The sequence below is a fragment of the Channa argus genome, chromosome 18, assembly GCF_033026475.1.
Source record: "Channa argus isolate prfri chromosome 18, Channa argus male v1.0, whole genome shotgun sequence".
Lineage (NCBI taxonomy): Eukaryota > Metazoa > Chordata > Actinopteri > Anabantiformes > Channidae > Channa > Channa argus.
This window is the reverse complement of record NC_090214.1, coordinates 12,552,501-12,577,114: the sequence shown is the minus strand read 5'-3', so window position 1 is coordinate 12,577,114 and position 24,614 is coordinate 12,552,501. Positions and strand designations below refer to the sequence as shown.

The 24,614-nt window shown below is 38.2% G+C and overlaps 1 protein-coding gene across 1 annotated transcript in view; it reads right to left on the bottom strand.

The window, feature by feature from the left end:
* Positions 1 to 1,843: 1,843 nt before the first annotated feature.
* The window catches only part of fam163ba (family with sequence similarity 163 member B, genome duplicate a), a 23,175-nt gene continuing 404 nt past the window's right edge, over positions 1,844 to 24,614 (bottom strand). The window contains exons 1-3 of the mRNA XM_067483417.1: positions 23,957 to 24,614; positions 5,309 to 5,424; positions 1,844 to 4,392 (exon numbers count right to left, since the gene is read on the bottom strand). The exon at positions 23,957 to 24,614 is cut by the window's right edge and continues 404 nt beyond it. Of these exons, the coding sequence (XP_067339518.1) occupies positions 3,955 to 4,392; positions 5,309 to 5,401 (531 nt within the window). The 5' untranslated portion in view covers positions 5,402 to 5,424; positions 23,957 to 24,614 and the 3' untranslated portion in view covers positions 1,844 to 3,954. The remainder of the gene's footprint in view (positions 4,393 to 5,308; positions 5,425 to 23,956) is intronic.

The window sequence follows — 24,614 nt, the reverse complement described above, 5'->3', positions numbered from 1 at the left end:
CTTAGCTGGACAATGTCAGTCCTAATAGCGTTACATTCCTCGTGCCTCAACAACACCATGATCAGAACAATATTTATAGACATCTTTCCCAAAAGCAGGCATAATAATACTGTTGATACCTTTACCAATGCTTCTACTCTCTGACTTAAGTTTGCGACAGGATCGGAAACTGAGATGAAATGTAGTAAGTCTAAATCGATTTTTTGCTGATTTTCTTTTTCACTAGAAAAAAAAAAATCCACAAGCCAGATATTATTTAAAAAACTCCATCACTGAACTTTATTATCTAACTCTCCTGCATCTACTACTCCTATTATTACACATAGATTATGGTGACTGTAAAAAACAAAACAAAAGCATCTCCAACAAATTTGACTTGTGGGTGGAATGCTACTTTGATGGTATTTCCCTGTTACAGTACTTGCACTTCATTTTGAAATAAGTGGGAGTTTGAACATATCCAGATCAAAGTGAATCCATCATATTCTCAAAGGTTTTTCATGTGTGAAGCAGTGCTGTTGTCTTAATGCCATCACAAAATGGCTATTCATGACTCTGCCAGAGAGGCCTCGGTTTGATACCAGCTCCTCTACGCCTCCATCTGTCTGTGTGTTCTGTGGTATGTGCTATTTCTCATTCATTAGCTGACTCATCGTTCTAATAACTACCTCTATTTCCTCTCCCAAATAGTTTTCAGTTGTTTTTCTATTGTATGATTAGACTGCTCGCCTCTCTGACTCATTCAGTTTATTGTCAGAGTAAAGCTTTCCCTTTTCATCTTTTAGCCTTCCTGACTGTACAGATGACTTTTCATTGTGGCTATCATCTCCTCGCCTCTAACTGTCAGCTTGGTTTATCATCACACTTACGAGTTCCATTCTTGTTTCTTACTATTTCCCATTCAAACATGTTTGCTGTTATGACTCTCACCTCGTTGCTTCAGGGATGACTGGATCTGTGTGCAAACACTTTTTATTGCTCTTCTTGTGGTTAGAGGCTTTGCTTTGGATTTACACCTGAAAGCCATTAAAGACAGAAGGCGATCTAGACATTTTTTATTGCGGTGGGCAGGCTGGGGCACACACTCAAAATTTTTAATACTTAAATAGTTTTAAACTCCAATTTAAAAACCTCTTTAGAAATAAATAGTGATTTATTTCAGCTTCAGATTTGTCAGTTTTCCTTGTGCTGAATGTCCTACAGCACAAGGAGGATCTACAGCATCTACCACCTTGTCACATTGGCAGGAGGTAACACCTGGTGTGGCCCATCAGAATTGGGGGGTGGACAGTGCCACACAAAGCCACAACTCTGATTTAAGAATACACATTTTAGTACTGTAGTAAGTGATTTTTCTCTTAGGGTTGAGGCGATGAACAGATGTGAACTAATTATTTTGAGAACAATTAACAACCACAAAACCAACAAAGAATGAATTTGTTGCTCTTTTCAGGCTGCCCTAGACAAAGTTTTTATTTTAGATTTAGCATAATAATATTATTATTACAAATTATAATACCAATTCTGTTGTATAGAATTGTTAGTATATAGGTAGTATAAAAAATTATCACTGTGTTTACTGCAAAGTCACTAACAGGAATAGATCCAGCTCTACTGTTTGTGATATGTGATATGATGATCCAACCCACGTTTAGCTAGGAGATGTTTACCCTGCAGTAAGCAGTTCATTAAATTACATAATCTAGGATGATGCACCATGGTTTTAGTTGAATCTACTGTTTAACATTTGGCAACCAAGAGAAATATGGCCCTGTGAAATCCTGGGGATAAACAAATAAACTCTACAGTTTAGTGATACCCTTATTAATTTAAACAAAACAAATAGGGATTTTCACACCATTTTATTAGCAACAATGTGTTTGTTAATTATACATTAAAAACAAGGACAGAAACGATTCTGCTGTACTTTACTGAGTCTGAAAAACAACTGGATCATAAAATAAAGCAAGTAATTCAAATACTTTAAGATAAAAGCAACACTGCATTTAAATCTACACTTATAATAATAATAATATATTTCTTTCATAATTATTTATGGCACTAAATTCCTGTGCAACTGTCACATAGTTTCAGTAAGAAAAAATGAGGAAAGCACTGAGAACTATAATGTGTGTGTTTGTGTGTGTGTGTGTGTGTGTGTGTGTGTGTGTGTGTGTGTGTGTGTGTGTATTTGCAGGAAAGCACATGTCACAAGAGGTAAAGTAAAAAAAAGAAATCACTCACTATTTTAGCCGTCAGGAAAATAAATTCCTAAATGATTGTTGATAATATCAACAAATAGACAGAAAGAGAGAGAGAGAGAGCAAGCACGAGAGAGGGGCACAATAGCATTTACCATACATTATAATGGGGGGGTTGCCAGAGAGGGACAATCCAATCAGCTTCAACCCCTCACACAACCACCAGTAAATAATTCCATTCATTAAATGTATGTCCTGTGTCTCGGTCGCTGCACCTCCTGTCAGAATATCAGCCCTCCAGTCAGGCCAGTCAGCCAAGTGCAGAAAATAAAAAACAATTCCAAGAAGGAGCTCTCTGAGTACCTTGGAGCGAGAGCAAATATTCCTCAGTCCAACGATTCTAGAGAAGAAAGACTGCAGTGTATGCTATGGCCTTTTAAATATTTATAGATGTGCCTTTAAAGGTGAATAAATCTTTAGCCCATGATTCCATATATGAAGAAATCAAAGAGAACTCAAGAAATGCAGTGAAGAATCTCCAAACTGAAACATCAGTGAAGATCTATCATAAAGATCACATTGTGAAATTAAAAGCGTGGCTGTCAAAACATTTTAGCTGGTGTTACAGCATCAATCAGTAAAATAATCATTTACAAGATAGATGCAAACCCAGTTAGAGTTTCTCATAAGATCAGGTTGGGTCATCCTTTGCATTAATATGACTCTAGGGTGAAGTGGCACATGGAAAGTTATGGTCCCTTCACCCTTTACAATAAATGTTTACGATATTATTGCAACCCACTAGTATACAGTTCAGTATACACTGGAATGACAGGTTGAATTTGTTTCCATAGAAAAGAAATTTCCACACGCACGCACACACATGCATGCAAGCACGCTCACGCACAAGTACAAGAACCCAGCCACCTTTGGCACCTAGTTCACCCTGCCTGCAAGAACACAGAGGTCTTCCCCTGCTGCAGTGTAAAATACTTTATTTACACTTTGTGATGTCAGCAAGCGCCGGGGAAACCAGCCTCCCATTAAACTGCAGACCCCTTTGAAAGGATATGGAAACAAGCATGGATTTCCATCTTCTGCGAGCCCTTTGTAACTTAAAATCTTATGGCCTAAATTAACTCTATCCAAAATATTTGAGGGTGGCAGCTAAAACATGACATCACCCTTCCTCCTTGAGTCTTTCCATTGGTGTTTATTGATATTCTGTAATCTCTGTAATCTGTGGGTGGTGGTGGAAGGAGATCATCCCATCATAGGAGAGGGAGACACTGGATTTTTAATCATATTTGTTTGTAGCAGCTATGGCAGAGAGAAAATCCCTGCCGATTATGTCATTTTGACATGGCGGGGTCTGTCCTTCAGCCCATGGGTAGAAGAATCCAGAGGAAATAGGGCTACACAAATGTTATCAAATTGCGAAACAAATCCCATTCTTATTGTTAAAAAGGAAATATTCAAAACAAAAGTGTTATTTAAAAATTAACATTTGTAAATACTTTAAACTCTATATTGGCCCAAGTTTAAGGTCCTGGACCTGAGCATCGTACCTGTCCTGAGAGCCATCTGAGTCCTCCATTCTGCAAGAAGTGACCAGTAAAATGCGACAAACTACAGTTGACCATATAAGACTGGACTAAGCTTGGCAAGATAACAAAAATAGAGTTTGTCTTGTCCAGCCAAAGCCTTCCTAATCCATTTAAACACACATTTCCAAAGCTCCTGTCTCAACCAGTTAAACATCAGTGCTGATGCTGTAGCTGCGTGTGAACATGTCCCTCATGGTGACTGAACGCGCAAGGTTTGGCTTGCGGTAGTTTGAAATGTTCACGGGCACCGGCAGGTCCAGCTCTTGCTGCTGGACACTGCGGTAGCTGACTCGATCCCCTCCGTTCCTCAGCCCATCTGGTTGGTGATGAATCTGTGGCTGAGGGGGCTGGAGGTAGAAAGGCAGCTCGTAATGCGTACAGGATGGACAGAAGGTCTGTGAACGTGTCAGTTTCCTGGCCATTGGTGGGGTGGAGAAAAGAGTGGGGCCATTTGGGATGGAGGAGGCGGCGGCCGTTGCCGCCACAATGTTGTGATTCGAGTGCACAGGTGGGAGGCGGGAGGTAACAGCAAAGTCTGGCTCCTCCTCCTCCGACTCAGATTCTTCCTTCTTACAACAATAATACTGATGGGAGGAGAAGGGAGAAAGACCACGGAGAGCAGAGATGAGAGAAGAGACGGATTTGCATGTGTAGGGAGCAAAAGAATCCAATTAACAGGTACATTTTAAAAAAGATGGAAAAGAGATAGAAGAAAAAAGGAGATTTGTCTTATCTGTCATGGAGCAGTAACACAAAATAAAATGTATTTTACAGGTGCTAAACAGCAAATAGGGACTTCAACATACTTCAATAGAAAGATATGTTGCACATAAGTAGAAAAAAGAAAAACTAATCACATTCCAATTAGCTATTTACCACTTCCACAGCTGTCTATACGTCTTATTAAATTACTTACTAAATTAAACTTAAATCTGTAACACAACGATGTGACACAATGATCAATGTAATAACACTTGTTGAAGCTCAAATTTGTAAGTGTAGGTATAGAGACTTCCTCACAGATGTTAGCTGTAGTCTCGAATAAAATATTCACCTGCTGATGTTTGGTTCTGTGGATTGTAACGTTTATCATGTGGATGACTTTTCTAATACTTTGGCCCAAAATGATATATTAAAACTATTAGATTGATTGTATATTGGATAAATTACTTTAAAATTTTAGTTCCTCTCATGACCTGAACAGTATCTGAATGATTACTTTAGTGATCCCCTGACTTTTCAGCCATCATCAGGTCAAGATTTCAGTCCAATACTTTGGTTTCTGAGTTTGCAAAATCAGCTATTATCAAATTGTATGTAATACAGAATACAGCTGCAGAAAAATGAACATTTTCTTTTAGTATAGCAGAGTTAGAGTGTTGTGCAGCCTTGACAGTGACAAAGTAACACACTGCAACTCAAGATTGTTAAAGTCACTGTGGATAAAATATTTTAAAAGTGACTAAATGTGAAGTGTAATATCTGTGGCTTAGTTCTTACCTGCAGCCTACAGTAACACAGTACTGCAATGATAAGGAGTAATATAACAGTAGCTAGAATTCCACCAGTGATGACCACTGTCCCGGCTGTCATTCGAATGCCTCTCCATTAACACCCTGGGAAGAGCATGGGGAGGTAAAGAAGGGAGGAGGGGAGCAGAAAAGATGGGAGGGGAAAATGAAGAAGGAGAAAGGAGAGGATTCATCAGTACAGTGGCTTCATTAAGTAGATTCTAACTGTGTCATCGCAGTGGTGATTATTGAATTATGTAGCAGTTACGAGACATATAATAAAATCATCCTACAAATGCTGCTCCTAATATAGACAAGATCCCAGACTGTGACACATGGAAAAAAGAAAAGCTCGAGAGAGAAGGAAAGCAGCATTCAACAGCAGAGCAGCAATAACGATGAGATGCAGAAATGACAGGAGATCCAAGAGGTAAATGGATGGTGGGAGTGAGGAGAGTTGAGGTGAGTGAGGATCAGGTGTTAGAAACTAAAATGGAGTGAGCACTGAATTGACATGTAGTGAGAGAGAAAAAAAGAGGGTCAATATGAATGGAGTAGTAGCAAAGGATTGATGAACAGATATGAAATGGAGAGACACAATGATGGAGGGGATGAAAAAGATGGTGTGAATCATAAACAGACGGTGCATGGAAATTGAATGGACTGGATGGGAGAAAGAGGAGATAAAGGGGGGATCATGACAGGAAAACAGGGTGAATAATAAGATAACTAAAATACACTGAAATATAGGAGGGAAGTTTCCTGACATTGTGTAAAATCTTCCAGTGATACGAGGGGTTATATGAAAGTCAAAAACAATGTCTTTATGTATGCACCCATGGCTCATGCATGTTTCAACTTGTTGATTTCTAAAAGTGCAATGGCTTCTTAAAAATTAACTCATGAATTATAAGTATAGCCCAGCTAGCTTGTCACAGGTAATGCAGTGATTTATAGCTCATTACGGTATACAACTCTGTTTTCAAATGTAATTCCAAGACTACATTCATTAGAGCTGTCTAAAACAAGCTATTAAGTAGAGATTATTTTGGGCAAGAGAATTCCTTGGTGAGTGGTTATACATTCGTGCCTAATGTGCCAATAACCAGGTATACAGGAAATACTGCATGTGATCAGTGCACTGACATGGCGAAACCACTAAATGTCTGGGAAAACTCTGAGACACGCTAAGAGGGTTTTCCAAATCGCAACAAAACTGCATTTTTAGAGCACTGCTTCCTTAATTATGGTGGATTAATCTCTTGATGAAACAGGGATCATTTAAAAATCTAGACCTTGGGTATATGAGATGAAAGAGAGAAAAACAAACTCAAATGGTGCATGGCAACAAATAATAATAGGCTATTTAATACAAGGTGATAAGGATATTGTTAACTTTTTAGTGAAGAGACACTAATGCAGAGGTAGAATAATGTACAGTTCAAAGCCTATCGAGCAAAATCCTGATCTTTATTGCATCTGTCAGCAAAAACATCCAAAGGGGAAACTATGATGACTGAACTCCGACCTTAAATCAGAGTTCAGAGGGTGAACCTGGCCATATGATGTCATGTCAGTCACATTCTGCAGAACCGCAGTGCCGATCTACGGTTATTGCTATGATTATCTACAGAATATAGTATATGTGTCTTGTTCCTATGCTACTGTACTCTTTCTTTTAGACAGTCACTTAAAAACAAGATCCTATTTCTTTTCGTGTGTGAGCACAAAAACCTGTGCATTCATTTTCTTATCGATTGTGTTAAGATTGTGAAGGAATAACTATTATTCAACTGGGGCAGCTGATAGAATGTGTACCCTAAGATTTCTACATGTCACGTGCTGCTAACAAACTGATGCTCAAGGCTGCAGTCCAACATTTGTAGCCATATGACTGACTTGAGACTTAACTGACCTCATCCTCAGAATATTAGATCAATGCTTTCCTTTAATTAGCTCTTCTCTGTCTCTATAGCAGCTGGATTACTGGAGGATGACAAGAGCCTACAGTTTCTAAATATTAATTTTACTCTAACAGTAATACACATTAATCTCAAACCTGATAATGTCTTTCACACTGTCAAAAGCTATTTCTTAATTTCCTATGAAGCAAGAAAGTGCCGCTGTGTGTCCATCATCAATTTATTGAACTCCTTCCTTCTCAGGAATAAGGAGCAACATTAGTTGAAATGAAAGTCCAGATTAAATCATATAAGAAGGATCACTGACCTTAGTGTGAACATTACATAAAGTTACAGAGATAATTGGATGCACCAAATAATTAAAAATAGAAATTTAAAAAAGTCGATTTCCAAGTTAAGCAACACTGTCAACGATAGTTGACAGATGTGGGTGCAGACCTTTTCCCCTTCATTACATCCACAATCTGGAGGTGTCATAAGACTGTATCATCAAACTGCATTGTGGATAATTGCCTGAAACCAAAAATAGACCAGCAGGCATGTTGCTTAGCTATGACTCAACTGAGGAAAGGCATTACTTGCAGCAAGCACACAGCAGTATACGGCCATGTTGTCAAGGTCTAACAAAACTATGACATGGACACTCCTGAAAATAGAACTGCTGAAAAAAGAAGTGGGCTGCCAGAGTCATCACACAAAATATGGAGCATTTTGAGGTAAATGTAAATGAGGTGTCATATTTTTTCCTGCAAGTCCAGCAAGTTGTTTACATTCTCTTTACCATTTCAGTTTCAACTTTTACAACCTGATGTCAACAATGCTCTTAAACAGCATCCACTAGCCTACTAAAATGCACTTTACTGAAAGACAAACTGTTCACTGAATGACTGACAGCTCTGACCTTTTCACCATAAAAAACTTAGGATTCCTTTGTGGATAACTTGTGTAAACCACATTAGCTTTCGATATGACATGCCTCTCTAGAGATGCTCTACACAGTTAGAATGGATCAGACTGTCTCTTTGGTAGCTATCTGCCCTGCCTACAAGAAAAAGGCAGCTTCTCTTCCCTCGAGCTGCAATTCAACTGGACTTTAATCCAATCTGCAGGCCTCACAGTCCACCAACCAAATCAATATAAAGGACCAAAGAAAAGAGAACCTGAAATTTGAAAGCAGAGTCTGAATTCTAAAGTCTTGTTTAGGGCAACCTGAGAGTTTTTGATGTAATGCACTCTAACAGAATTTTTACTTATTGCTCAATTTAGGGCTTCAGTTATAATGAACAATATGCTTACTGATAATAATACAAAGCTTAAAGCTCCACTGATCAGTGTTTTTACATTAACACTGACCAAATATTTTGTGAAAGAGGTCACTAGTACTTACAAACTGACAGAGACTGACAGAGATTGGTCACCCTCCTCGACAATGCAGTTTCCCTCACCTCTATGAAGAACTTTAGTAAAACATACATACTATACATTTCTATTTAACTTTAAACCTTAAACAAAAGTTAGTAAAATTGTTATCTACAAACTTGTGCATGTTATGAGCACTATTTCCGGCTGTGATATTGAGCTGTTTCTGTAGAAAACTGGATCTACTCCTTGACCCATGACCTTTCTCTGATTAGGTGCACACAGGACGCATGCACTCACAGACCCTGGGCAATATCATTACGATGTTAAGTAATTACAAATTCTGTCCTTTTAATACTATTAGTCAAAGCTCAAGAAGAATAGAGCCAATTTAACTTGAAGATCTATATTTGAAAATTAACAGGTAAGTCCCCAGGTAAATCCATTACTTAAATACATTTAACAAAATATTTTGTCGCTCTGTATTTATTTTTGATGACTGATAAATTCAAGTCATTTCTCTTGCATGGATGGCATCTGTATAAATCTGTCGATTATGCTGTTGTTCACATATAAATCTTTTAGTTCCTCTTTGTTGGATGAGTTTTGTTGCTTATCTCCTACATTAAAATACTCCAGAGGTGTTTCGTTTTGTATTCAAGTCAGGGGACATACATAGCCAGCATTCAAAATTGTCTTTTTAAAAAACTTGTATGTGCTTTTTATAGTGTTTTTTTAAATGATTTAACTTCTACAGCCATATATCACAAAAACACAAATTTGCCTCATGTTTCTTTATAGTCTGTACAATATATGTCATCCTTTGTCCCTGAAATCTAACTGTAATGAACTCCCCCAAAAAACTAAGGAAAAGCAACACATAAGGGATCCCCCATCCAGGACAGACCTGTATAAATAGATGTCATTTGTACAGAACTGGGTTTAGGTTTATAAACTTTCAAACTTACAGCATTCCTAGTGACATACTTTATATAAATGTCATCTCTTCTATGCCTTTTGCTTTCATGCAGCCCCTAGTACACAAACTCCCACCTCCATGTCACTGTGCTAAGCCAAACATGGTGGACCCCATCTAATACACACTAATTTATGTTGCTTTTATCTGATCAAAAATGTGTTGCTGATATTGAGGCTTGATAAATCTGAGGTGTTCACACATTATTTCACAGCCACATTTACTCACCTAGCCTTGATTTTAAATTACTTTGGTTATATACCAGTATTTTCAATTCAATTATTCAAATAGAATTATTGTAAGATGAAACAATTTTGAATCATCACACACACACACATATATGCACAGATTAGTAATTATGTAGAGTAGGCAGACAGAATATGTGTATCTCTCGAGGCTCCCTTAATCAGATCAGTGTGTGAGAAATGTATTGCAGCAAGGCGGCGAACAGTGTTAATTATTTAACCACACACGCACGAGTGCTCAACTCAGGACTCCAAATGAAATAGGACTGGAGAAAGGCAAACTTGTCTGTTCAGCTCCTTTTGCTGGTATTTGTCCACAGAAATGACAAGAGGTTATATGAGCAAAAGAAGAATAGCAGTGAGCACATGAAGACACAAACACACACAAACACTCATACGCAATAATTTTAGTACTAGCTAATGTGCTCAGATAGTGTGCTTTGGAATAAATAGCCACACTTTGATGAAACATGGCAGGGATCACAGAGGAGGTCTTGCTAGGAATAATGGCTGCTGACAGGCTTTCAGTTCAATGGGGAGAAGAACACAGTAGGTGGCAAATTCGAGTCATACATGAGAGACAATAACGTGTTCTGAGAACAATTGGATGAGCTCTATTACAACTGTGGCTGACAAAAAGGGATTGTGTGCACACACTTTCAGAGCTACAGTATATACAAAGAAAGAGTTGGTACACACCTATGTCTCTAAAGAAAAATGTACTTTTGTCGAAAGGTGTAATGAATTATGTCATGCTCACAAACAATATTTGCTAATGTCAAGTGTCAAAATCTGTCTGATTGGAGCTTTTTGTCCTTGATTAGTCTTTGTCCACCTCCTAACAAACTGTGCAACCAGCATGTATCCAACTAGCACTCCTTCACATAATTAACAGCTTATAAAATGTCCACCTACAGTGTGTATGATCCTAACAGAGTAAATTTAAATTACTTTAGATTTCCATTATGCATCAATTATCATATCTACAATCACTTGCTAAATACTGAGTGTGATGTGTACTGTACTGTACTGTACTGTATGTTCTTCACAATAGCACAATAGAAAATAGAGCGTGGAGTGCTCGACTTTCTGCACTTCATTACTGTTGTTTTGGAGAAACCTGCCCTGCTGTGAAATTGTCTTTATTGCTGCTGGGATGAGATGATCGATACCACTCTCATGTCTAATGCGTTAAGTATGGAACAAGTACAAAGAGGCAGTTTGCAGTTGAACAGCTACCTTAACTTTTTCTGAACATAAAAACAAACAATGCATATTGATTGTTTAATCCATACAGTATAACAGTTTTACAGCAAGTTGCATGCTCATTACATGGAAAAAAATGCACTGTTATTCCCAAGTGTTAACAATATCAAGTCTTCCTTCTCTAAATATTTGCAAACTAAAAAAAAAACCCTGAAAACGTTTCTCTATTTTCTATATTTACCATCTGGGACTTGCATGAAACTGAAACAGTTTTTTTCTTTGCTTTGCTTAACTTTACTATCCCTAACATAAATGATAACTTTGATCTGTTGTATTTTCCCTATAAGTGGGTATGGTTACTCTAGTGCTAATTTTGTCAATGTCTCCATTTTAGAGATTCGGGGAATCGAGAAATCACATTAAATAGCAGGTACTGGGACAAGCATTTACCCTCTGAGAGTGCTCAGAATAAACATGATTTTAGTCAAATCATTTTTCATGCTTATCTGTGAGCCAAAATCAAATTAAATGTGAGACCTAACAGCATAAGAAAAATACCTCAGGGGTATCCAGCTGACTGAATTCAAGACTTGCTTATTTTTTGCATTCAATCTTAAAGTCATCCTTTAGAATTTATTTTCCCTACTTGTCACCTTTAAAGTAAGTTGGCTTGGATAGAAACATCTGCCAAATTACTACATGTAGCTGTAATGACAGGTATTTCACTGCACCTTTCATGATGAAGCTGATAAATTAAGCTAATTTCCTCCAAAATTTCCATAAACTCATCTTTTCCACAATTACACACTGAATGCACTTTTCAAAATCAGCTTGCAAATTTTTCCTCAAGCCTTGACACAGTATTACCCTGTGTGGCCGCACTCACTCTGACTGTACTTGATTCTCTTACTAACGCTCTCTCTAAATTTAATTCTGGCTCACCCTGTCCAGTATTAAATTTCTGCAGATTCACAAATTGTCTTTTCCATCATGTCTTTATGTCCCCTCATCCACCACGAGGAATAATGATAACACACAGTTAGCCTCAGTTAAATCTCAACAACCTCACCGCCCCCCATTGAGAGGGATTGACCGACTTTAGCCCAACTCCAACTGTGACCTTCAGCCAGGTATCATGAAAATCCCAAAGGCTGTGGGGAAGAGAGGAAGGAGTTGCAGGTGAAGAAAAGATACGAGCCAGTTTTCTCTGGGAACCATGAATGGAATCGATGAATATTTTTTAATCTTCTCATGTGTCGTGGCATTGACAGTAAAGCTTTGCTGTAATTAGTGTCCCTCTGTTAATAATATGTCATAGAAATGGCTCTCGGCTGATATAAATATAGCATCATGAGGAAGTTTGAAAAAACCTAATGGTGGTCTGGGTCTCTCCATTTAATTATCCAGCTCACTAAATGTCTCTCATCCATCTCAGTGACCTTGCTTATTTGGTAGCGCAGTTCAAATTGCGTGGCAATGCAGGAATTAACTTGCATAACTTGCAACAAAGCCTTTTATCCACACCATATCCTATCTTAACAAAGCCTGCATATAGACATTTTACAGGATTCATTTTAGGAATATGTAAATATTTATTTAAATGACTTCTTTTGAGAAAATTCAGCTTTTTCAACACCTCCACTATTTGTCAAAAATGCTGCTTTGTTTATAGAACATGGATATAGATGATGCTACAGTATTTAGTGCTCAGCACTACAAACTTCACATTTTAAGTTAGCTCTTCCTACACTTTATGTGTATAGGCAACCTTTGAACTGTTACTTCTTGTATATAGCATTTAAATGGATTTGTTTTGTATGTTTTGCTAATATTGAGATATACTGTACTGTATTTTAAACATAGGCCTGCATTCTGGATTTAATGTATTTGAATATTGTTTTATGCACAAACACTCTCCTTTATTCTACCCTGCTTTACATCTCAGTTAGCTATATATCTCATTTATGATTCATTCTTGTGACATAGTAAAACGAGGAAGCAGTCAACTCTAATATTGTGCGAGGAAATGTGACAGAACATTGATTTTTTAAAATTTTAAGTGCTGTAGCTCCCAGAGAAAATCACATTATGAGAGCAGTTTTGAGATTTACATCAGCACTTAGCTGAAGGCTCTCTTCCTGTCAGTGCAAAAGAAAGTTAAAGCATATTTCATGTATGCCTGTGTGTGGTTTGTGTGTTCAAAAGGTAGCGGTAGACAAACTTCTCCGTTCGCTGCATTTTTAAGAGGGGTGTCCATGTGTTGTAAGGTGCAAACAATGTAAAAGCCTTAGTTTCCTGTCGTTTTCCACTTTGAACTGTCTAATTTAGAACTGTAGAATAAAATCACTCCAAAAAAGATTTTTGGAAAGAATGTCATCTATAAGTCTGTCAGTTTGTATTTTTCCAACATTCTCTTTGGCCCTGAATGGTTAAAGAAAATGAGCTTTTGCTTTCAAATCATCTCAAAATAATTGCATATAATCAGATTTTGTCAGTCTGCCACGGGACTTCCTGTTCCTCCCCTCTGCCGTGCCATGCTCTACCCTCTGCTGTGCAAATAATACCAATAGTCTGTGTGTGACAGGCTATAATCTTGGCACTAGCAAGAGCTAAATTTGGCTCAGAGATATTACGATTCTTTGAACTTCACTGTTGATAGAATGAAGAGCAGTTCTCAGTCCTGAAGCAGAGTGATGCAAGCAGTAAAAAGGTGTCCATGGTGCACTTTATCACTCGTCATGGAAGTATGTGTATATTCATGATGAGTGAATACAAGTTCTTTTTTTTTTAAGGTTGTGACAGACACTGAGTCCCTTTTCTCTTTACATTAAGCCATATATAATAATCAGATTTCATCGATTTAAACAATTATTTAATTTGCATCTTAGGCCTAGTTCTAGACACGTAAAGAGCCAACAGGCCAATCAATGGTGAATGACTGCAACAGGTGTTAGAAATTCCCCCCCTTCTAGGTTTGTCTCAAGTACAGAGTATGTGACCTATGACTAGGTGCAGATGCAGTGCTGGACACACCCCAAAAATAATTACAGTAGTCAGGTGCAGAGGTTTTTTTTTGCTTGCCTTGTACCTCACTTGTAAGTCGCTTTGGATAAAAGCGTCTGCTAAATGACTACATGTAAATGTAAATGTAAATGTAAATGTTCAGTATTAGCTCAGCGGCACCCAGCTAGATGGATATCAGTAGACATTGGAGGTAATCAAATAAACAATTGCAACCAGCACATTCAGTTAAATCAATAGTCCTTTTGAATATATGTTAAATATAAATGAAACCACGGATGAATATGTACATTTCTGCCTGTGTGTGAATACATAATTGTCATTTTTAGGTGCGAAGATGATATAGGTGTGAATGTAACATTTGCTGCCTAGCTCCTTCTCACACACACTTCAACACTCACACACCTTAAGCAACTCTGATAACATAAGCAGTATGTGCTTAATGCTGCACAAATACAGCAGACAAGACACATTTGTGGAAACTGCTGTTCATGACAGAATATCATTCTGGATTTTAGGCAGACTCTCTGTTTCTTTTTAAATACTGGATAATAGTAATAATGAAATTGACAAACAAATCCAATCCCAGCATGTTTCTCTCACCTTTAGCAATGCAGAATCTCTGTGTGTTTGTGTGTTTTAAGTGTACACTAGCTGCATCTATTCCATTCTAGTCTGTTTCAGTATTTTATTCTTTCTAACTCTAAGCAGGATAGATCTGTCCAATAACACCAGCTGCCGCCTGCCACAGGTTCACTTCTGGTGTATAAGTTCAGTGTCAATCAGATCTGCTGCTGAGAAATCACAGTGACAGGGGAGACAGTTTGCTGTGACACTTTGAGCTCCATAAGGATCTCCTGGTGTGAAAGACGTCATCCATGCAAGCAAACAAAGTAGATAATACAGGTCTGAGTCTGTCCCTCTGACAGGTAAATATATTATTGCAAATGGTCAAAAGTGTAATGATATGGACATACACACGCAGGCAGGCATGCACGCACACATATGCACGCTGGCATGCATGCATGCACGCACTCACACACGCACACACTTTCCCTCTGGCTACACAGTCTACTCTGACCTCAAATGAATTTAATTCCTTCCCTCTTCCTGAATTAGATAAGACACCATTAAATTACATTTTCTCTTTGACACTTGACAATGAGATCATTCCAAATTTAGACTTTTCCTTATTTTACTTTCTCTCTAAGCAACAGCATGGTACATATAAGTTCAGACCTGGAATGAGGAAAGGTTAGATTTAGTTTGATTGGTATAAGATTGTATTTTATATATCCATGTGTCTCAGATATTTATATATTGTATATGACAAGGTGTAAATGTAAAAGTAGAATTTGGAGAAATATATGATCACATCTGGACCCATTTTGCTTAAAGGGTATCAAGATGAGATCGAATGCATTAAAGAATACAAATAAATATTGCAGAGGGGATGCCTTTGTAGCAATGAGTGAATGTCAACATACAAAAAGGCACAAACTGTTACCTGGTTATATCAAACCTATCTTCCCTCCGTGACTTTACGTTTAAAACTGGAATCAACCTTCGCTTTCACATCCTGTAGTTGTCATGTGTGGTAACCTCCAGTGCCTTACTTGCTGGGAACTTGACAAAGTTTTCTTGCAAGGAAAAATTAAAAAAAATAAAAAAACATCCACATTTATCAGTGTAGATCTGAGTCATGAAAATGTGGGTGATTACATCAGTTTTTTGTGTGAAAATAAAAGTTGAATTTATGTTTAGAGATGCTCATAACATTTGCAATTACTATAAGCATCTTTGTTTTAGGGGTAGGCATGGTGGTGGAGTTTGCATGTTCTCTCCGTGCTTGCGTGGGTTTTCTCCAAGTTTCCTCCCACAGTCCAAAGACATGTTAGGTTAGTTGGTGTCTCTCAATTGCCCATAGGTGTGAATGTCAGAGTTAATGGATGCCTGTCTGTGTATGCATCTCTTTGTTAGCCCTGAGATAGACTGCCAACCTGTCCAGGATGTACTGCGCCCCTTGCCTATGAGAGCCGGTACAGGCTCCAGCCCCCCTGCTACCCTAATAAGGATAAGTGGTTACAGATAATGAATGGATGGATGGATCCTTAATTGCTATTGTAACTGCTACAATACAGGATGCTTTGCCATAATCTTACAAAATCTGTTTTTGGAAATCAGAAGAAAAGTGCTTACATCTCTGTAGCCTTTGTGTGAAAGAGAAGACAAGGTTGTTGTTTTTGCAGACTTTGTGAATGTAGACGATCGAGCTTCTGTTAAATCAAGGACACGTAACATGATCAGTCAGGATGTCCTCGCACTGGATAATGGATATTTTATCTGACGGCTGATCTAAATGTATGCATTAAAAGTAAGTGTAGTGAAACAAGAGGTGTTTCAGCAAAGGTCAAGTGATATTATTACATCATAACTTAGTAATCACAGCACTAACTACTACTTAACCCCAACTGCTGCTGTTGATGCACACATCTACCATAAGTAAGCTTCCTCTGAAGGCCGGTACCTACTCTGTTCTGCTACCTCTTCCCATGTCCTGGTGAGCTTCTTGGCACACTTGGCACACTGCCAGTCATGTCATTCACTTTTTTCATGGTTCCCTTGCTCTCTATGGCCACACTGTCTAACTCTACTTGCTCTGACTGTCTCTTTCCCTTTCTTTGTCTGGTTATGCCCCCCTTTTTTTTGCATCACTATCTCTTTGTGTCCCTTTCTCCTCTCCACCACTCTCACTCTCTGTCGGTTCAAGTGACGTGCTTTGCCTTGGGGAATGGAGGCAGGCTTCTGTTTTAAACATCACTTTGACCAGTGATGCCACTCACAAGCAAAACCAGCGCCTCTGACGCCTCTTTTATGTCACTTTGCATATTCAAAGCAGAGTCTGTTAAGCAAAATGCTATTTACAATAATTTGCTCAGTTTAGAGGAGTCTTGGGAGAGTTGATACTATGTATCAGAGGCACTGAGGAAATCATCACACAGCTGTGGCATAAGATGAAGGGCAGTGTGGGGAATGATACCCACTGATACACACAAAAACATGCATACACAAATCTATGCAGCATGTTAGAATGGTGCACTTGAATACTGTACTTTTTCAACTACCTGGACACAACCAGATTTGGACATTTTTACTACTATTATAGTAAAATAAATGGTAAGGCATGGCATTCAGTTAATGTAAAACATATAGATGGCCTGGTCTGAGCAGGCGTGTGGTGGAAAGCCCATGTAGCAGCCATCTGTGAAACCAAAGTTGTAGTAAACTGTTGGATTGCCAATGACAACTGCAGCAAATTATGAAATAAATACCAAACTGGCACAGACAAGAGACAAAAACTGCAATACAGGAAAAGTACCATTTCACCAACACAGAACTGAGATTCATACCATGCACATGCACATAAATAGAGAACCTAATGTCATCCTTAACTTAACACTTCTATGGCCTTTGTGGACTGCACTCAAATTCACAGATATTATACAGGTTAGTAACCCCCAGATATAACCTCGGCCCCTTGTCTCCTCCTTTTGAAACAAGACTGCAGCCATAGATTTTATCCTAACTTTTTCATGCAGAAAATGTAATCCAATTGCAATTATGTTCCCTACTCAAATTTAACCGTGTTTTTGGGAAACAGGGTTCAGCACCTATCCATTCTTGTTTTCCTTGTTCACACAAAAACAGAAAATGCTACAAAGGTTACAAAGCTTTCTCAATCGTTTCTAAATTTGGATGTTGTCTGAGCACTTTATTGGCAAGACATGGTGATCATTATAGGGAGACTTGCTCACCCACCAATGACAAATTTCAATTTCTTATTTGAATGTGAAGTCATGTAAAGTGAACATCTGCTTGGTTTTCACCACAGTTAAATTGTGTGAATTTTTAAAGCAAACCACTGCCAGTGTGTTCCTGTAGGCTGGTTTCAGTAGTTATTAAAAAAAAAAACTAACCATGCTACACACAAAAATGATCATGGAAAATCAAATTGACTAATGTACAGACTTTATCTCAAAACTGCCATTGGTCTTGCGCAGATCGCTCTCAATGTGGCATTGAGTTCTTATTATAGGAAGGATGTCCTTGAAGGGAGAAGTGAATGTGTCTCAGTGTAAGTGATGGTGGGAGTTGAAGAGAGACACTAAAATGTGAAATGTGGGTTATTTCCAATATTGTGCTTGGTTGTAATGACTTTGCATGTGTCTAAGGCATATGTGTCTCTCATACATGACCAACAGTCAGCATGTATAGGAAAACAAAATAGGTAGAGACAGTTGCAGGGAGGACCAAGGTTAAAAGAATTGACACAAAGGAGAGTGATAAGTGTGAGGAAGATGGAATAAAAGGCACAGGGCAAGAAAAGACACACAAAGGTGGAGACAGTGAATTTCAGAAATAGAAGAAGAATCAAGATGAGGAAAAAGGCAGGAGGAGGCACATGATGAGAAAATAGATGCATGAACAGCTGTGATGAAATGTACGGATAGTGGAAGGAAGTGTGTTTAAAGCTGAAGTCTAATGACTACTTGGTTCATAGTGGTCATGGTCAGTACTCAAGAGGCAATGTGTGTAAAAGTACGAATGGGTCTTCAGTTACTATGGAGACAGGTCTATTAGAATCTGACAATTTACCATCGCCTTTGCTTTTTTTTTTTTTTTGAGTGGGTGGTTTATGTTTAGTTCTAGGCTTGATTGTACTTGAACCAACTTTTCCCAGCTCACTCACTATATGCTAAACTGAAGCACAGTACAGTCAGGCAAAATTGCATAGGTGCATAATTAGATGCAATTTGAGAGATGAATTTATGAATGAAAATATCTTGTCTAATGTGCATTTCTGTATTGTAATCAAAGGCAGTCATGACCTTGATGACTGATGTAAACTGTTTTTGATTTCTTGTGCTTCATAACTTTCCAGAAAGAGCATATCAACATTTTTCAAGATAGATACTTTATTAATCCCTGGAGGAACATTTTGTCTTGCAGTGTCTGTTACACATAATAATACTACAGTATACATACAAAGTAATGAGATATCAATGAAGTTAACTATTAATACTGTGCATTATGCAGTCTAGGGAGGTGAACAGTCCTAGAAAAAAACAGATATGCTCCTGTGTTGTCCTTTGAAATGCCTTAGTCCATTTAGTCTTAGATTGACATTATGCAGCTGAATTTGATTAGAATGTAGCCTTTCAAAAAAACCTTTGCACCACACTGTTTGTAATGAAGTCCATCAGCATTTTTGAAACATCTTTCATTTATAGACATAATGAAAATAGTGAAGGTAGTCTGAGCACCATGTTGTCTTACTATGTAATAAAAGTAGCATGCAGCAGTCCATGCAAACAGGTTGGTCAGTTTCCAAGGCTTAAATGTCTACAATTTTACAATATATACTTTTCGTTAGCTTTAGCCATCATTACCATTAAGGCCTACAAAATCTACCTCACCAAATCAAGTGCAATGATCCGGAAAAACACCAACAATGGTGTCTGGTAGCACATGAGGATAAATCTGTAGGAGAAATTTCTTTCTCTGTAGTTTTTTCTATATCTAACCTAAATTTGTTTTGTTTTATTGTTTTTTGTGATTTTTTTCAGTGATTCTAATCTTTTTTATTTTTTGTTTTTGTGTTTTACTATTTATTCTTTTATTTGTGCACATGTGTTATTGTCTTTGTTTGGAGTGCATTCTTATCAGCTTCTCTCACGTTTGTGTTTTGTCTGTTTTATCTATATTTTCACATCCTTTTCCCTGCTTTTAAGTTTTATAGCCCTTGTTTGCTATGCCTTTTTATCAACTCTTCAATGATCTATAAATCACTTTGAATTGCATTTACCAGTAAACCTGCACTATTTAAATAAAGCTTGATTGATTAAGTTTTTTTTATGCTTATGCTGTTGCAATACAAGTTGAATGGGACCAAGCAGGTAGGCACAGGAATAAAATTTCAAAGAAAAGTGGGTTTTTATTTAACCAAAATGCAATATATACAAGTAAATTTTAATGACTAAAAAAACTGGGCCCTAAAAGAGCTCAACAAAAGACAACTAAACTTAAAAAATCTAACTGAACGACTAAACAAGTTCTAACCAAGTCAAAACTGACCTACCCTGAGTGACACACAAGGGGCAACATATATACTGGCTGGTCAAACCAATATGACACACAAGAGGTAGACATTACTGTAACTAAGAAAATTATAAACACACACTAGACAGACAGTTTACTAACATTCTCAGATTTTTAAATATGCAAAAGCAATAAGAAAATAATGTACGAAATAAAGTTTTAAATAAACTGTAACAACTCAAGAGACACTTTCCTTACATTTTATAGAAACTATTTAAGGTTGATAAGGGTCTTAATCCAATCTTCTGTTTAGATGGCCAATAACCCTGGAACAGCAGAAAGGCAACTCAAGAAAAAGAGAAATTAAATTAATAACGCTTAGGTTAAACTATTGTAAGTATTGCCAATACAGAAATATTAAAACGTGCATGCTATATGGACTAATTGTGTATGCCTAACAAATATACCTAATACTTAAATCAAATATGTTGCATTCTTGGAAAGAAAAGCGGTTAACAAAGGTAAGTGAAAACATTACCAACCAAATTTAGGGTGTGGCCGAGGCTCTGGCCATCACAGGGATGAACTAGATAAACGCCTCTTTTTCCAACTTGCAGTATGCATGCATTATTCTCAGGTAGTTATCTGTAGTGCTATCCTTGCATTCATGCCAAACAAATGGTTCTAAAGTGGTTTTAAAGTTTTGGCCATCTCATTCAATTCAAATAGGTTTGCCAAAATATTTGAGCCACTTCTCCTTAATGCACTCAAGTACAACTCCAGCACCCACCATGACCTCAATAATAAACAGAGTAGCATTATCACCTTTCTGACAGTCTCAACTTAAAAAACTGATAGATTCTAACATTGCAAAGGTACAATTCATGGCAGAGCTGCTGTATTGGATGGCATTAGATTGTACAGATGTACCTTATATGTACCTTGTATGTATTTGCAGCAGTGTTTAAGAAAGTCAAACAGTTGTAAAACAATTTACAGGTCCTATAAAAGCTGAATGAGTTGTATTGCTTATATTGAATAATTGAATACTTATATTTAAATATTAACCAATATGAATAAATTGTATAGTGATGGAACTGCTGGGCAATCTGCCAGTTATGGAGGTTGACGTGAACATCTTCCCACCTGGATTATACGACCCTAAAAATGAAAGCTACAAGTTTTAGAACTATTAATATAACCTGTGCATAACAATTCCCAAACCCACATGATGAATGTTCCAGGCATTACATGATGGGAACAACAGATTTTCTTCTGTTGCCATTCTCTTTCTCCTCCTGTCCTCTCCTCTGTGAAATGAGCTTTTTTACAGTCACCCAGTGGGATGAGACCAGCTGACCAACGGCTTGTGCACACATGCTAGCGCCTGGTCGCGTTGGTGTCTGCGTAGGAACCCATCTACTCGTGAGTGTAATGTGTGAGCATGTCAGGGTGTAGCTGTGAGTGGAGAGGAGAGCATGATGCTGAGGCAAGGGGGGACAGAGAGATGGGTGGAGGAAGGGAAGAACGGGTGGTGACTGTTTGACATGATCATTGAGCAGCCATATTCCCTTCCCCCAGCCTTCTCACCTCTTCTCTTTTCTCCTCTTTATCGCGACCACAGACGCTCTATCATGGTGCCCCTCCCAACAGTGCATTTTAAAGGTAATTAAGCTGAAATGTGAGCACACTTTAAATGTCCAGAAAAAAAGAAGTGGATTTGCTGCCCCCGTAATTGTGCTCACCCCTGACTATTACTATTCTGCCACAATTGAAACCTTTCCTCCTCTTCATTTTCATTCTATATGTGCTCCTCTCTCTTCATCTTTTTTCCTCACCCATCTGTCTTTGAAATTTGCTTTTCCATCCTACTCATCTGCCTGTCCTTCAGCTCCCTTTCTCTCCTCTTCTTCTGTCTCCTGCTGCAATCACTAAGAGGCTGGTGGAGCAGCAGCAAGCAGACAAGAAACACACATTATGATGCCCCTTGAGGGGGGCGTGTGCGTGTGTGCAGGCAACAGTATGACGGATCTCCCAGGGGGCCAAGGTTGTGCGGAGGGTCACCAAGTCACTATGGGAACACACATGTATGTGCGTGTATTCATTTTTTTTTCAGCCCAAAATGTGGATTCAGTCACAGTTCTCATTCGCTACTGTATACAGCACCAGCTCTCAGTCATACACTCTTAAACCGGCCAGTATGACATAATTAATACAACGTGATGACATCATAATTGAATTTGGTATAGCCGAAAGAACAGTACAGGACTCTCAGATATCAATCTAAGTAAGTGAGTAACCTTCAGGAAAACCTACATTAAACATCATATTGGTTTAGGACACTACAAACCTCAAAAGCCTCTAGTAACTCTAGTGATAGACTGAACACAATCCGCCCAAAAGATTCAACTTTATAGATCCATATTCTATCATTTGACATTTTTACGCTGGTGTGGAGGTGACCTGTTTACTGAGAAGTCACTCATGTTCTGTTTGCATGCATCTGCGCATTGTTATGAATTCGTCACTCATCTGTATGTGGTGACATTGATTTGACAATGGAATTGGATTTCAAACTTGTCAGTAAAAAGAGGAGAGCGCATTAATGATGAGGCATTAATGATAAAAAAAAAAATGCAGAGACCATGTGAGAATACATCAGCACAGCGTTGATTATTGACTGTATTCTTATTATTTTTAACAAACCGTGAACAAAAACTGAATTGGACCGCACTGAAGTTTGGAACCTCTAACAAGTAGCAAAGCCGTGTTCGTTTTTCACGATAGTTTCAAACTGCTAACAACATAACTATTCCCCAACATAAACCTAGAATCACATAACTCACTTTGACACATAAACTACAGCGACGACAAGTTGTCAAAAGTACGTACAAAATGAGTAAGGGTTTAAGTATTTTCCTCTATTTTTATAACATTGGTTGTGTGAAATATTGTCGTTTTCCACAAGATCCTTCTCTTCCACTGCTGCTTTTAGGGACAGCAAATGTTTTCTTTTAATAAACCATAACACAGCAGCACTGCAATTTAATTTTCATGGACACGTGTGAGCTCATGGTTACTTCTTGCTTTAGCTGCCACATTGTTTCCAAAGAACCCAGTGCCTGATGGGCTAGGTGGTGTTCCATTGCCTGTAATATGCTATTATTTTATCAGTCAAATGTTTTAGTGTTGCACAGCTTTTATGCTCCTTGAGATGCACTTCCACCTTGACTAAAAATATCTAGAGCAAACAGTTTGGATGTGACCATAGCTAACGGTTGATGACAGTAGCTGTGGCTCACAAGCCATGCTGTTTTGTCAGCATGTGGCAAGCCGAGCCACCAGCAAGTGTGTCATATACAAAGTACTGGACCTCTCCATCTACGTTGTCCTCTCTCTGTCATTTGTCTCTTTGTTTGGATATCTTCAACTGCTGATTCAACCACTACTGTATCTTACCCATGTTTTGATTAAAGCTTCTAAAAAAACATGCTCTGGTTTAAAAAAGAAAACAACAGGGCTAAGAAATACAGATTGCTTCCATTGCCATAAAACAAGTGTGGCTCTGTCCATGGTTCTGAAATTACTCTATCTATCTATCCATCCATCTATTTATTTTCTAAATGAATCATTTGTTTTCTATCAGCCACCAAACTACCAACTTCTCCATTCTGCCCACAGCATGCATGACTTGAAAAGCAGATGTCTCAGTTTTAATTAAAATTATAACCAATATCTAAATCCGACATAGTGTAAGTGAACTGGAGCAAAAGAACCAAGTATCTTTCGTAAAGGGTGAGGAATCTTACCTTCAGAGACAGGAGGGGTTTACCGGGTCACATTTAGGCTAATGGTTGCCCCTTGGAGCTCAGGTCCCGACCTCTGCTGGTTTCAGCTTGTGTCGACCTCAGTCACTGAATAACGGAAATCGTAAAAAAAAAAAAAAGTCCTTAATGTCAGTAATCAGCAAAACCTGTGTAGAACTGGCTCGACTTAAATCAAAATGTCTGATCCTCTTTAGCTTTTAATTGAAAAAATACACAATCGCAGATGCGTCCTTTTTTGCCAAATGTCCTCGGTATGATTCTTTGTTATTAGACTACTTTTCTCGACACGTTCTTGTAAAAAATATGCGCGGTCTAATTCCAGGCTGAGGGAAAGAGAACTCCAAAAACCACTCCAAAAGCGGCAGAACGCCTCGAGCTCCAGTAAGAATAATAAAATAATAATATGCTGTTATTGTCTCATGCGTTTTGGAGCAGGCAGCCAGTAACACACACACAGTCCCATCCACTGCTTGTCTGGAGTTGTTTGAACAGTAGAGACAGTGGAGACAACCAACGCTGTCCGCAAAATAAAACACTTCCTACGCAAACATCACCGTAGTCATCATGAGCCTCGGCAGCATGTGTGTTGCAAGAGGAGACGGGATGACAGAAAATCTCGACATCTCCATCTCAACAACCA